Source organism: Felis catus, chromosome D3 (assembly GCF_018350175.1).
Source record: "Felis catus isolate Fca126 chromosome D3, F.catus_Fca126_mat1.0, whole genome shotgun sequence".
NCBI lineage: Eukaryota > Metazoa > Chordata > Mammalia > Carnivora > Felidae > Felis > Felis catus.
In genome coordinates this window covers 76,880,909-76,895,616 of record NC_058379.1, presented here as the reverse complement: position 1 = coordinate 76,895,616, position 14,708 = coordinate 76,880,909, and the positions used below count along the sequence as shown (strand labels likewise).

Genomic DNA, 14,708 nt, shown 5'->3' with positions numbered 1-14,708 from the left:
CAATTTTGACAAGATGCTCACAAGGAGGGGCCCTCAGATTTACAGCCAAACTCCTCAGCGCATCTCTTGACCCATAATTAAAGGACAGAAACGCAGCACAGAAGTGCGAAACACCGACCCGATGAGGACGGTACAAACTTAAAAGGACAAACCAAATGAAGATGATCATGGCCCTAAAAATGCAAAAAGAAACCGATGGAAGAAAAATGATTAGCATGCTTAGAAAGAGATTAGGATACCTGATACAAGGACAGCATCGCGAGAAGTGAGGCAGTAACATCAAATCGCTGGCACTGGGGGGCGCGACCCTTTTCCCCAACTACGGCAAACTGTCGGGCTCAGTGAGAGATTTCTCTGCGAGAACTACGGGCACCGAGGAAGGAAACCCAGGAGTCCACACCAGACCTCGGGAGGAAAGCGGAACCAAATAAAAGCAGCAGCCTTACCCACGTTGTAGTCTTTGTGTTATGGTCAATGAAGAAGGGCCGGCCGTTTGGTGCTATCCTCATTTCCCAGCCGGGTGGCAGGAAGCTCTGTGTGACTTTGTGTTGTGGTTTAGGGGAGTTGTAAGGTGATGGCTGTGGGGACTGTGGATTGGAAAGGGTATCTTTCACAGCCCGACGTACGGGTGAATCCTTGGCACCCTAAGGAATAATAACGAGCATTAGAATTCTTACCACGAGCTAGCCCGGAGGGGTCAACATGTACCTGGGCATCAACGAACGCCTGGCTTTGGAGAGGGACGAGGGAGAAGCTCCAAAAACCTGCTTCGGTCATTCATTTAACTTTGAAACCACTCTAACTTTCAAGGTTTTTTTTTTTTTTTTTTTTTTTTTTTTTTTTTGGTTGATTAAACACACAACGTTAAGTACTTATAACCGAGATCCGTGGACAGCTATTCAGCACACACCCAAAATCTTGTTCTCTGTTGAACGTGACGGATGGAAGGTTTACAGAGGCTGAAAAAAACGCATGCCCCTGCTCTTAATGAGCTCACAGTCTAATGCGGAATGGGTTGGCAGTTTGCAGAGCACAGAAAGAAGAAAAACCTGGACCAACGGAGACAGCCACCCGGCCTTGCATGGCTGCTACCCGCTGAGAGCCCATTTGGACGAGATCACAGCCACTCCCAGTCATCAGCATCCTAAACCCAGGGGACGGACCCACGGCCATCTCTACGACACGGTCAAGTTCGGAGCTTCCAACATTTGCTCTCTGGCTTCTCTCACTCTGATATTGGTGATGTTAAGGGACGGCACGGACCCCACACACACAGGAGAGAAGCACAAGCAGGTGCCCAGCAATGGTTTAGGGACGAGAATGTGCATCGGAAACACGTATGCCCATACAATGACAGGCCCTACGGTCGAAAGGAAAGAAAATGATCAAAGCAACGGCTATGTTTTCAAACGCAATGTAAAGCATTGGTATTTGAAAGAGTTATTATGCGGTCAAGAGTGAAACACAACAAGAATGGAGCAAGTTCGGAAGAGAGGCGCCCGCTTCCAGCACAAGGGACCGTGGCGGCAGCCGAATGAGAATGGGAATCAGGTGGGAGCCCACGGATGCGGACCAAGGCGAAACAGAGAAGCGTGAAGTAAGGCCGCACGAGAACACCCTGCACCACGGACACAACGGCTGATCAGAGAGGGGACAGGGGCTGCAAAACTCAAATCCAAGGGAGGCGAGAAGAGAGAATGAGAAGTCCCGGGGACAGAGCGACCCGGTTAGACGAGGCAGCCTTCTCACCTCCAGTGGGGCAGATAAGGTTACAGTCGGCGAGCTGAGGCTACGGGGCCGGCGGATCTGAGGCTCGATTAGGTGGTTGTTACTGTTTGTGGCGGATCCGGATGCACCATCTTCTGCGAGCTATTTTGGAGGCAAAAACAAGTTAGCTTCATAGGAGGATCCCCTGTGCATGTGACTGGGAGCGCGGACCCAAACAACAACACAGCCAGCAATAATGAGAGGTCTGGCCTCTTCCAGTGTGGAGGAAACGATTACACGTAATAATGGGGGCAGGGATGGGGAAACACATCCAAAGGAAATAGAAATGAATCACTAGCCCAGCCTAAAAACCAGCCTCAGAAATAAAGGGGGCTGGGAGAGAAGCTATACTGTGATAGGCTCTTACTTTGAAAATATCTTTCCATGTCACAGCTTAAAACTGCATCTGGGGATGGGCTGATCTGAGGACCGAATTCTTCCTCAGGGCGGTATTATGCTTAGAGTTAACACGTTCTCTTTGGGAGGAAAGATTTTCTCAGACACGGGTTCTTTAGAACAACACATTCACATCGGGGACACTGAGCTCATGTACACTTTGGCTCCCGTGGCCTGTGATTTTAAGTTGTAGGACGATCTGCATACCTGCATGATAGGTCGAGTCCAAGTTGTGGTTCGATTGTTATGATTGACATAGTATGTGCGTCCCTTAGCATCTTTTCGTTCTTCCCAGCCTGAAGGTAGGCCCGGCGTGGTATGTGCATAGGCCACTGATGGCTGTTTGTGTAAGAAATCATTATTATTTAATATCTTGCATTTGCTTTCCGATCAGTTTAATAAAGTCATATACACCCAGAGAATTACTTGCTCTAGACCAAGTAAGTTAATTTGACCCAAACATTAGTGTCTGGAAAAAAGGCAACGGATTTCCAAAGGCTTCAAGTCTACTGTGAAATGAACCCCACGCTGCTAGGAGGTCCAAAAATCTTACCTACATCAGTTGTAGAGCCCTGAAGACTGAAACGTCAAGGGCTGTTGTTGCTAATGTGATCGTAAGAGAAATATACGATCTATTTCAGCTACTAAATTTTATTGTCAAACCGCGTGTTACCCTGAGGGATTGTCCTGAACATTTTTTCCTCCATATAGTTGCCACGGTGATCTTCTCCTAATTCCTAAACTCTTCATCGGCTTAGAGCCCTTCCTCTATAGCTTTCAGGGGAAAGAATACAGTCTCCTCTCTAGGAGGCCTGTATTTGCACCAGGGCATAGAATCAGGAGGACTGACCAGGACAGCAAGTGGCCAGGCAATGTAGGTTAGAATTCCAGAGGGTCCCCATAACCGAGGCAGCGTCTGCTCCCGTCCTCCCCTACGGCGGGTCTCTCTTTAAAAGGAGAAAAGGGGCTCCTGGCTGGCTCAGTCGGTTAAGTGTCCGACTCTTGGTTTCAGCTCGGGTCATGATCTCACGGTTCGTGAGTTCAAGCCCCACGTCGGGCTGTGTGCTGACAGTGCGGAGCCTGTGTGGGATCCTCTCTCTCCCTCTCTCTCTGCCCCTCTCCTGCTCATGCTGTCTCTGTCTCTCTCAAAAAAATAAACTTTAAAAGGGTGCGTGAAGCACCCATGGATTCTGGGTCTAGAGACATGTCCAGCAACAGAGTGACTGTATTTGGACAGTCCAAGTTAGATTGCAAAAGGACTCCTGAGACACTTTTGTCGGTAGGAAGCAGTCTGAGAAGTGCACTCTGGGGGGAGACACATCGGAACAACAAGGATGCCTCAGTGACTCCTGGAGGGAGGAGATGGACGTCTGAGGTGAGGAAGTCCTGTGTGTACGGAAGCCGCACAGGAGATCTGTAACTGAGAAAGGGGTGCTACCCTGAGGGCGGGGGCTCAGAGACAATAAGCCAATCGTGGCTGCCGAGACTCCTGGGAGAACGTACAAGAAACAAGAGGCCAAGCATCAGGAATAATCTCTTTCATGAGGTGACAGAAGGAAGCTTCTTCTTTTTGGGAACGGTCTTCCCTAATTAGGATCTTGTGACCTGTAGGTGTTTCACCAGGGGCATACGGGGGTGAGGAAGTCAATCTCTTAGCCCATCTCTTAGCATACCTCCGCGTGCGCATCCGATCGCTCACGTCCACTACCAACACTGTGCCTTGGCAAAGAGGATGGTCAAAAGCACGCTCAGTGACACCGCCACGTAACCTGGGGACCTCGGTGAATGAGGCTGAATATTCTGCTTCATGAGCTTGATGGCACGTTCTAGAGAAAAACTACCTGAGCCACGGAGCAGCTGCCTCAGTGTTTATTCCCAAAACGTTATTTACCGAGCAAGGCAAGATTATTTGTAAGAGGACTTTCTGCTAAATCTGTAGTAACTATTTTCTTGGCCTTCTTCCAGATTCAGTCCTGAAGGCTCTACAATGGTTCGTTCCAAGACTGTGACCACATGGGTTCTGGATCTAGGCGTGGGGCCACCACAAGAGAGAAAGGGACATCAGCATGCAGACTCGATCCTTCCACGAGTACTGAAGACACATGACTTCACCTACAGCCTTCCCTACCTGAGGCACCAATTCAAAAGAGCTATTTCTACGGCTACTTTTCCCCGGGGCACTACCAAAACTGGACTCCGCTGAACTAAGTTAGAACCCACACTGTAACCTAAGTGGTCAATTCATATTTTTGGCCAAGTATGTGCTATCAATCTAACCTACTGCTGCTTATATGACGACCAAAAATGCTTGGGTTAAACGGGAGGCTAAATGGAATCGGTTTTCCTCCTCCCTACCGAGTTAATTTGTGGGAGAGGAAATCAGACAGGCACTCAGAAAGCTCTACTCTGGAAACCATCAGGATAGCGTTAAAGTTAGAGAGTCCCCGGAAAGGATACTTATGAGGAGACTCATAGAAGAACGTGGATGTGCCATGGCTAATCTCAGAACTGAACTCTAAAGCTGCAGAACCTCCAGCACCAGCTTCCTTTCACAGGCCCAGTTAATGGGACTAATCGGTTTCTGGAAACTAAGAGCACAGTGCAGGAGAGAACACTGAATTTGATTAACACGTTCATTTCACCTTCCATTGAGAACTGAACTGGTGCCCTCCAATCTAGTCCCATTTATGTGTGATGGTCCTATTAAATTCTTTCTTTATAGATTTCCTTCTAAATGACCTTGGAGAACAACTTGTGCCAACAAGTCCATTTGTGACTCACAGCACTGCCCTCACCACAAGCAGCAGGGGAGGAGGCAGGACTCAGCTCCTCCAGACAGATCATGCAAGAGACCCAGCCCTGAAACTGAAATCAGACTTCTGTTGTGAGAGAGAGAGAGTGTGTATGTGTGTATGTGTGTGTGTGTGTGTGTGTGTGTGTGTTCACATGTGCATGCCATATGACCTCAAGAGACAAGTTCATTAATCAAGAGACAAGTTATAAACTGTTAGCTTAATTTAACAATTTCACAGCTTTTCATCTGAAAATACTATTGTGTTTTGGCACTGCCCAATTGCCAGTTAACGATGGCTTCCCAGTGGCTCCATTTATTTCATTAAGACGAAGAACTCAATTATGGATAAACTGTAAAAGTTTCAATATGCTTTTAAAGATGGCAAACAGTTTCGTACGATCACAGACTCTCCAAGATTTGCTCAAACCCTGCTATACCGTTACCTCAGTGTATTTTTAGGTACGTTATATACAGAAAAGTCCAGAAGGACTGTGCTATTCCCCTCCTTTTATCTCAGGGAGGGTTCCTGCTTGGCCAGCTGGAAAGGGACACTGGTGTGTATCATTTGTGTATATACGCCAGTGTGTATTCATAAACCAAAGGGCTGTAGTTCCACAGGTGAGGATCAGGGCTTGTTCATTAATGCACTTGTTCATAAAAGCACTACCATGGAAAAAGAGGTACGGTTAACACAACACGGTGCATTGTGCCCAAAGGGTGGGGTGTGGGGGTGGGGCTGAATGTTCACTAACAGGGGAAGATTATATAAATTGAGGTGCATTCATATAACTGGATATTATTCAATTATTACCATGTCCCAGAGGAAGGACCGTAAGTGACAAATATCAAGTTGCTAACTGATGTGTGTACAAGATCCCAGTTGTGTGTGTGCATGCACGAGGAGAGGGTGTGTAAAAGGGGGAAAAACTTGGTAAGAGAAGGAACTGGAAAAGATACTTTCAAACCTGTCTCGATTTCTAACAGCCATCAAATAAGTTGGTTTATTGCAGCCGAATGATCACCAGATATGTGGGAGGCATGAGGGTAGGGTACAACACTTGGGAATGACTACTACTCAAGCCCTTAAAAATAAACAAATCCAGGGGCGCCTGGGTGGCGCAGTCGGTTAAGCGTCCGACTTCAGCCAGGTCACGATCTCACGGTCCGTGAGTTTGAGCCCCGCGTCGGGCTCTGGGCTGACGGCTCAGAGCCTGGAGCCTGTTTCCGATTCTGTGTCTCCCTCTCTCTCTACCCCTCCCCCGTTCATGCTCTGTCTCTCTCTGTCCCAAAAATAAATAAACGTTGAAAAAAAAAATTAAAAAAAAAAACAAAACAAATCCGGACTCCTATTTTTAATTCACTGCTGGACGAGGGGGAGGGCACAGGCAGGAAGAACACAGCAGTGGCAGGGGCCACAGGACCTCGTTCAGATGGGTCACTCTGCCCTGCCAGGTACCTCTCACCATGGAGCCCAGTGCTCTCATAATTCGGTGCATCCTGCCACTTCATATCCTCAGCTATCACAACACTCCAACACTGATGGCAGATCCCATGGCCCATAAAATGCAAAAATGGATGGTAGAAAATGCTCATTAGCCCTGGATTCTATTAAAATTACTTAATGAAACGGTTCTGTCCACCTGGCAGCAATTCTGCTGGAGGCTGAGCCTGGCCACCTAGCACATGACTTTCACATAAATCACAAGCTGGCTAGCTTCCACTGGGCTTGGTTTTGCTGACTGCCCATTTGATTTTCCTGTGTGCAGTGCTGAGCGTTACATTCTAACAATATAACTAAGTTGGTCTTTTAAGTCCACATCCTGCAGAAAACCAGCAATTGTGTACGTATTTAAAGGTATTCTCGGGCGCCTGGGTGGCTCAGTCGCTTGAGCGTCCGACTTCAGCTCAGGTCATGATCTCAAGGTCTGTGAGTTCGAGCCCCGTGTCGGGCTCTGTGCTGACAACTCAGAGCCTGGAGCCTGCTTCGGATTCTGTGTGTCCCTCTCTCTCTGCCCCTCCCCTGCTCATACCCTGCCCCTCTCTCTGTCAAAAATAAACATTAAAAAAAATTTTTTTAAAGGTATTCTCAAGTAATAAGCAGTTATAACCAACCTAACAAGGGTGACACAGTTAGGAAAATTCTTCCAAGAGTCGCAGTAGCTCAAAGCATAAACTATAAGCTAGCCTGTTGTCTGGGATCATGCAAAAAACAGGCAATTAAAATACATAGTCCTGTTCAAGTTACCCATAAACATCAATACTAAAAATTATTTAAAATAATGAGCAAGAGTAACAGATACTTGGCTTAGAGAAACTAAATTTTAAATTTCTTCCTTATATTCCCTCCTCTCTCTCCCCCTGAATTATACGAATCCTCGCTCGCTCCTGTGAATAGAGCTCCTTGTAGCTGAGCAAGATTCATGCTCACCATACACAAATCTAACCCAGGGTTTAAAATCTGGTACGGGGAGCGGACAGGAGAGGTTGGCTGTGCGCACATCTGGGAATCCACAGGGACAACGGCATGTAGTTCCTGTGGCTTCCCTATTCTCTTCCAACCAAATTATTTTACTCGGGCATTCTAACAAATCAGAAAAGCTTACCAGAAGTACAAACACTCAAGACAGAGACACATTCTGGTATATGTGCTGCCGAAACGAGCATGGCAGAAACACATTCCAAACGGTCAAATTAAATGCACTTAATCGAACCTTGACAGTATTCCTAACAAAACGACAGGGGACTAAAAATCGTCTCACCCAATACCTCTGAACTACGTGAAAGTGAATTTCACACGTATAGCTCCGCGGCACAAAGAAGCTGATCTTACCCAAAAAAGAAAAAAAGAGTACCTTCACCATTGTGCACAATGTTAAAAACCAACCCACGGTTTTGGCATGAATGTCTGATCAAGGGTATCATTACCGTTGGCTCCTCACCACCTGTGACAGTTGATGAACGCGCTCTCCTAGCTGGGGCACTTGGCTGTTGAATGACAATTTACATCAGTGAAATGCACTTAGGGAGACCACACACTGCTTACGGAATCAGGAATCACTGGTGATGCAGCCACTAAGGCAGGTGATGTGGATCTAAATCCCTGAAACCCACCCTATTCAAATAAAGCTGAGCAACCACTCACTGATGACCAGAAGAAAAAGAGAAACGCAATTGCCTTCCCACCCAGAGAAGGCTCCGCTTGCAACATCATTCGGGTAAACAATGAACTGACAACCTCAGAAACGTGAGATGTATTATTTGAAAAAAAAACTGAAAACCACCATGGTTGTGCCCCTACTGTTAAATAACTAGCGGATTCTGAAATCTGCCAAACTCGTAATTTGAATAAGAGGCCACTGGTGATCAGTGAGTTTACAGCTTTACAGGGTACAAGGAAAGAGGGAGGAATCAATAGTTTCCCGGAAAGTGAGCTTTTTGGGCAAATAAAATTGAAACTGATTTTGAAAAGGAGAGAAAGTGCCATTAATTCATCAAGGAAAGTCACGGAATCATCAGAGTGAGGAGGATCCCCTCTCCGAGGATATCACAGCTGATTATTCTGGTTTTGGGGGACGCCTATACTAAAACCATCCCAGAAAGCATGCGCTTGTCAAGCTTCTGATCAACCAGCCCATTCTATGTGCACCACAAACTGAGTCTGCCGTGTTGATTACTCACTTAACCAGTGTACTCATCAATCCGTTCTGTTACCATTAAAGACTAAAACCCAGGCAACAATACCCTTTGTAGTAAAAATGTACACGACAGGGTAGATACCATGACTGCAAAAACTCTAAGTACGATCTTTTTTCCCTTTAATTTCATAGAAAAGTATTAATGCCAAAAAAATAATCAAGGATTTGTATTACTAAAAAAAAACCAAAAAAACAACAAAAACAAAAACAAAAAACCTCACTGGATAAGGTCAGACAAGTTGAACATACTAAAACCACAAAACATTTTCTCCTCCAAAAGGAGAAATAGATTTACAAAAAAAATTGTAACGTAAACACCAAATGTCTCTCGAGGCAGTCCTGGTCTGCCTTCCAATTTGCACGTTCATTTTTATTTTTGTCCCATATTGGGAAACACAGGACATCCTTCCGTATTTGCTGCTAGTTCTAAACACTAAAGTAGAGAGGGGGGCAGACTGTAGCCAGTTCAGTAGTCAGCAGAGCTGCGTTTAACAGAGAAAAGTACAGGCGCTTTGTGGGTTAAGAGCTGAGGCCATTAGTGATGAGAAAAACCACGCCCTGCAAACCCGGAAGAGTTCTTCCTGTTCCAAGGGATTCCTGTGCGACTGGAGCACAGTGCTGGGAACTCAGTAAGTTTAAAAAAAAAAAACAACAAAAACCAACGAATTATTAATACGCTTTTGATTAAGTAGTAAGCACATCAGAAGTGGTATTAATTTGGGTGGAAAAGCAAAGCAATGAAGTTTTCAGCCTTTCAGAGACTAATACAGCTCTTTGTATTCGGAATCCACTCTCCTTGGGCAATTTGTAAGGAAATCATCCGGTCTCTCGTTTGCACGGAGAACCGATTTACACAGGAAAAACTCTTCCTCAGTAGCCCAGATGATTTCAAACACAAGCCCCAAGGGCCAACCGGATGGCTGGCAAGGGTCGTGGGTTACCGGTGGTAGATGAGCTTGCTCGGCAACGGTGTCCGTCACGCTGCAGGACCGCAACCTTGAGGACGGTTCTCTTTGCTGAAGGGGGGAGAGGACACGAAGCATCGTGAAAACACAGGCCCAGAAACAAGTTTCGTTGGTTTAAAAACTAAGTCACGCAAGCCGATTGAGTGTTCTTTCATGTGAGAAGATGATTCGGTGAGACACCGTCTCTTCTGGGCCATGAGAGTAATCCCTCAAGCAGTCGGGTGGGTAATCTTATGTGTCATTACGAGTGTTTGCAGCAGACAGAAATTCTGACTGGTCCTTAGGAGGAAGTAACAGCAAAAGTAGGAAAAAGAGGCCAAAACAGGACAGGGGACTCAAAAGGCCAGGGTAACACTCTACTGCTTCTTTAAGAAATGGCAGTAAGGGTGCCCGGGTGGCTCAGTCGGTTAAGCACCCGACTTCGGCTCAGGTCGTGATCTCACAGTTTGTGGGTTCGAGCCCCGTGTCAAGCTCTTGTGCTGACAGCTCAGAGCCTGGAGACTACTTTGGATTCTGTGTCTCCCTCTCTCTCTGCCCTTTCCCTGCTCACGCACTCTATCTCTCTCAAAAATAAATAAACATTAAAAAAATTTTTTTTAAATAAAAAAAAAGGGGGGGGGCGCCTGGGTGGCTCGGTCGGTTAAGGTTCTGACTTTGGCCTGGGTCACGATCTCACGATTTGTGAGTTCGAGCCCTGCGTGAGGCTTGGTGCTGACAGCTCGGAGCCTGAAGCCTGTTTCCAGATTGTGTGTCTCCCTCTCTCTCTGCCCCTCCCCTGCTCATGCTTTCTCTCTGTCTCTCGAAAATAAATAGATGTTATAAAAAAAATTGGCACTAGAGGGGCGCCTGGGTGGCCCAGTTGGTTAAGCACCCTGCTTTGGCTCAGGTGATGACCTCATGGTTTGTGGATTGGAGCCCTGCATCGAGCTCTCTTCTGTCAGTGTGGAGCCTACTTTGGATCCTCTGTCCCCTTCTGTCTCTGCCCCGACTCTGCTCATGCTTTCTCTCTCTCTCAAAAATAAACATGAAAAGGGGTGCCTGGGTGGCTCAGCCGGTTAAACATCCGACTTCAGCTCAGGTCATGGTCTCATGGTTCATGAGTTCGAGCCCCGTGTCGGGCTCTGTGCTGACAGCTCAGAGCCTGGAGCCTGCTTCGGATTCTGTGTCTCCCTCGCTCTCTGCCCCTCCCCTGCTCATGCACTGTCTCTGTCTCCAAAATAAATAAAAACAAAAAATAAATAAATAAATAAATAAATAAATAAATAAATAAATAAATAAATAAAACAGTAAAAAAAAAATGGCAACAGGAAGCTAGCAGTCTTGCGTTTTGCTCTGGGATGCAACCTTGGGGCACACTCTAGTGTGATGTGAATAGAGGAAAAAACACTGACATAGATGGTTCTTAAACATTACTATTGACAAAGGATCAGTTGGAATCTAAGGCCAAAAAACTCAAATATGGTCTTGTGCTACTTCCGAAGGGTCAGTTACAATTTTAGCTTCTGAATCGAGTTGAAGTCGTACAGAACAGGAATGAGGGAAAATAGTGAGGTTCCTCTAAAACATCTAGTGTGTGATGTACAGTGTTCCTCTCACTCGTTTGTATTCATCTATCTTTTTCGAAAAACAGCCAAGAGACCCAATCATAGAATGGCAGTGGGTTACACACACAAAGGCCAAGTATCTAAGTGGCAGCAGATTCGTCCATGGGATAAGTACATAGGTACTCGTTTTTAATACTTCAGTACTCACTTTAATGATAAGCAAAAGGGGGTAAGGTCGAAGAAAGGCTCTGTGACAGTGACGGGGGCCTATTCAGGCCCTTCCACAATGGTTAGGTTAGCACGAAGGATTCCTTCTTTAGTAAAAGTTCATGCTACTGTCCTTGAATATAGAGTGATCCTGACAAGCGAAACTGAAAAGGAGTCTCGTGTTCTCTTCCCAAGACATTCTCACTGAACAGCTGAATCAGACTCAACACCACCTTAAAATAATACGGACTCTTGCACTTGGATCTTAAAGATATTTGGGGCCAGTTCAGTGATTACATGCAGGTGGTCCCTATACAAAGAACTAGAGATGCTAACTTAATACTCATGCTGAAGAAAATGAGTTTTTACTTGGTAGGCTACAGGTGTGCATCTGCTTAGGTTCTTGCACTGCTTACGACATTCCACAGGTTTTCAATACACGGCTTCATTGCTTATGTTGTTTCCACAGCGACAGTTTTTACCAATTCAAATATCCCACATATAACATTTTTCCCTGCCCTTTTAGTATTAGATTTTCGTCTCAGTGGTATTTCTCTTTCTGCAGAACATTTACAAAATTTTAATATAAAACCACATTAACTGAGTAATCACTGCGACTCCTATAATACGGGCCAATGGTAAAAACACCATAACTGACAGAGTTAACAATCTTGTGAGCGCTTACTTGCTTTTACATCAGATGTAGTCCTCTTATCCATGCACATCCCATACGGTTGTAATAATCACTATTTTTCTAGGATGCCATTTTCAGTGCAGTGACCACTATCATTTACTGTTATACATCTTTAAGTTCAATTTCTCGAGAAACATGGAGAGTTGCATTTGTTCTCAACTCTATTCACAGGCAGGTATTTTTCTATGGACTTTTCACGCCCTTCCACGATGTGTTATCAAACATGGAGGTCTTCATGCTCATTGTGCTGCTTCTCACTGGGGCTTGGCCCTATCTGAAGCTTCTAGAAAGAGGCTCCCTGATGGTTAAGAACCCAAGTTCAAATGTTATCCTGAGGTCCGTGCCTCAGCTGCATAAGCTTTCTTAAGGATTCGTACTCTGGGACTTAGGGGACGTCTTCCGTCTCCCATCCTAACTCTGTCTTGGAGGGGTCCCTTAAACTTCATCTGCAAAGTGAGAATGATAAAGTGGGCAGCTGGGTACTTAAGAGGACTAATTAAGAGGCCCGATGTCTCCCAGGCCCCCCTGTGAAATAACCACCTTTGTGATGGAGGCGCTATTTACGAGCCTCTGGCTGGGAAAAGAAATTCAAGGTTAAAGGTGATAATAACAGAAATGGACTCTTCTCGAGTTCTTTACAAATCAAGAAAGATTCTCACCTGCTTGGACTAATTCTGTCCCCTGAGGAAGGGGGAACTTTGGAAAATGTCAGAGTTCTCTGGGAGCTGGAAGGACCTTGGACATTATTTGCATACAAGAGTCTCTTAAACTGACAAGAAGTGATAAAATATTTGCTCAACTTCTCATTCAAACAAGACCATTACTTACGATCAAAGAACCAAACTGCTCCCCATTGGAGTCTGGAGTGATCTGAAGCCTTCTGCTCAGCTCCTCAGACAGCTCCTGAGGGCTGGTCCGGGACACTGGAGAGGACGGCGGAGGGGGCAGTGACAGACTGAGGGAGTCTCCAGTGATGTTCACTTCCTCGGAAATGGTCTCCCAAGGCTATCAAGGAACAAGATGCTGGGGTAAATGGTAGGAGCGTGGGATCCTCTCGTCACCTTGCCAACAACCACCACCACCGTGATAACTATAATTAACATTTACTGAGTATTTAAGGCGCACACAATCTTCTAATAACCCTGAGGAACATGTGACTACGACCCTAATTGACAGGTGAGGAAACCGAGGCACAGAGAGTCACCTGTCAAAGAGCACAGAGCTAGGAAGTGGCAGGGTCAGGAGTTGATCCAAGGGAGCCTGGTTCTAGGGGCTGCGGTCTTAACCCCTTTAAAACACCACCTCTCTGAGAGGTGACTTACTTCTAGTACTGGTTACTACATGGGTGGGTTAAAAATGTTCTCAGAAATTCATGGATGATTTCCATGGATTTTCTTTTACTGTAAGTGCTGAGGAGTCACTATAAGAGCAGCAGAGATGCTAGAAGCTGTAATTAAACAGTGGTATTAAGTAACTTTTAGTGAACTCATTATGGAATCATTGATTTTGCTTTTCCAGTGCTGATCACTGCAATATTTTCATGAATGATCTTCATAAAACACTGTCTAAACCGAATGGATTTCTACTAAGTAAACACAGTTGTTAAGACTGCGCGGAAGTAATTGTTCAACAACTGGTAACTGCTAATTTGTTGTTCCATTCATAATTCCCCCCACCCCATAATTTACCATAAACATTTAAGGGGAAAATAGTAAACGTTTCTAAATTCATCCAAATTCCCATTTTCTTGGCAATAAATCTCTTTCACGATGTCAAAACGCCTTAGAAGTATTTGGTACCCAAACGAGGTACAGGGCTCATTTAATTGCTCACCTACGACAACCACATTGCCACTCCCTAAGATACAGTTAGACTCTGGGGGCAGGTAAATAATAAGGTGAAAATATCTTCTTTTCTTTTTTTTTTTAACGTTTATTTATTCTCGAGACAGAGAGAGACAGAGCATGAATCGGGGAGCGTCAGTGAGAGAGGGAGACACAGAATCTGAAACAGGCTCCAGGCTCCGGGCCATCAGCCCAGAGCCGGACGCGGGGCTCGAACTCACGGGCCGTGAGATCGCGAACCGAGCCGGTCGGACACCGAACCGACTGAGCCACCCAGGCGCCCTCGTAAGGTGAAAATATCTTCAGATTTCCAATGTGTTCTAGAAATAACGTCAGTCCCTTGTGTAACAGACGGGTACACGTATTCGTCAAACTTGACTTTTCCATGCACTTCCTAAATTGATATCCCAACGGTCGTCAGTTAGCTGTGAGGCCACCATCTTGAATTTTTAGACGGCATTTACCGTGAGGAAGCATCAGGACACAGAACCCACGTGGAGCCCACGGGAAGGAGGAGCTGCGGCGGGCGGAGGGTGCGTGGGGACGTCTTACCTCTGGGCCGTCTCCGCCCTCGCTGGGCTCCGGCTCCAGGTCCTCACTGATGTGTCTGCGCGAGCGGAAGCGTCGGTGCGCGGCCTCCTGGTTGATCTGCCTGATGTTGCTGTCCGACTCGGAGGCCACATCCCTGGGAGCATGGGGCGAGGGGGAGAGAGAAGACGGGACAGCTGGTGTGGGTATCTGGCGCCTTCCGCCACAGTCCCGCGCTCGCCAGAAGCCTCCCACCCACTAAAACGCGGCCGCC

The 14,708-nt window shown here is 46.2% G+C and overlaps 1 protein-coding gene across 17 annotated transcripts in view; it reads right to left on the bottom strand.

Annotated features, from left to right (window-relative positions):
* The window catches only part of NEDD4L (NEDD4 like E3 ubiquitin protein ligase), a 346,987-nt gene that overhangs the window by 51,756 nt on the left and 280,523 nt on the right, over positions 1 to 14,708 (bottom strand). For 8 of the 17 annotated variants that reach the window (XM_023242040.2, XM_023242041.2, XM_019815349.3 and 5 more), the window contains 7 exons: positions 14,459 to 14,591; positions 12,891 to 13,067; positions 9,594 to 9,668; positions 7,883 to 7,942; positions 2,371 to 2,502; positions 1,750 to 1,869; positions 447 to 644 (listed from right to left, as the gene is read on the bottom strand). In XM_023242040.2, the coding sequence (XP_023097808.1) occupies positions 447 to 644; positions 1,750 to 1,869; positions 2,371 to 2,502; positions 7,883 to 7,942; positions 9,594 to 9,668; positions 12,891 to 13,067; positions 14,459 to 14,591 (895 nt within the window). The remainder of the gene's footprint in view (positions 1 to 446; positions 645 to 1,749; positions 1,870 to 2,370; positions 2,503 to 7,882; positions 7,943 to 9,593; positions 9,669 to 12,890; positions 13,068 to 14,458; positions 14,592 to 14,708) is intronic. The other 9 variants (XM_023242042.2, XM_023242034.2, XM_023242035.2 and 6 more) reach the window with 7 other exon arrangements.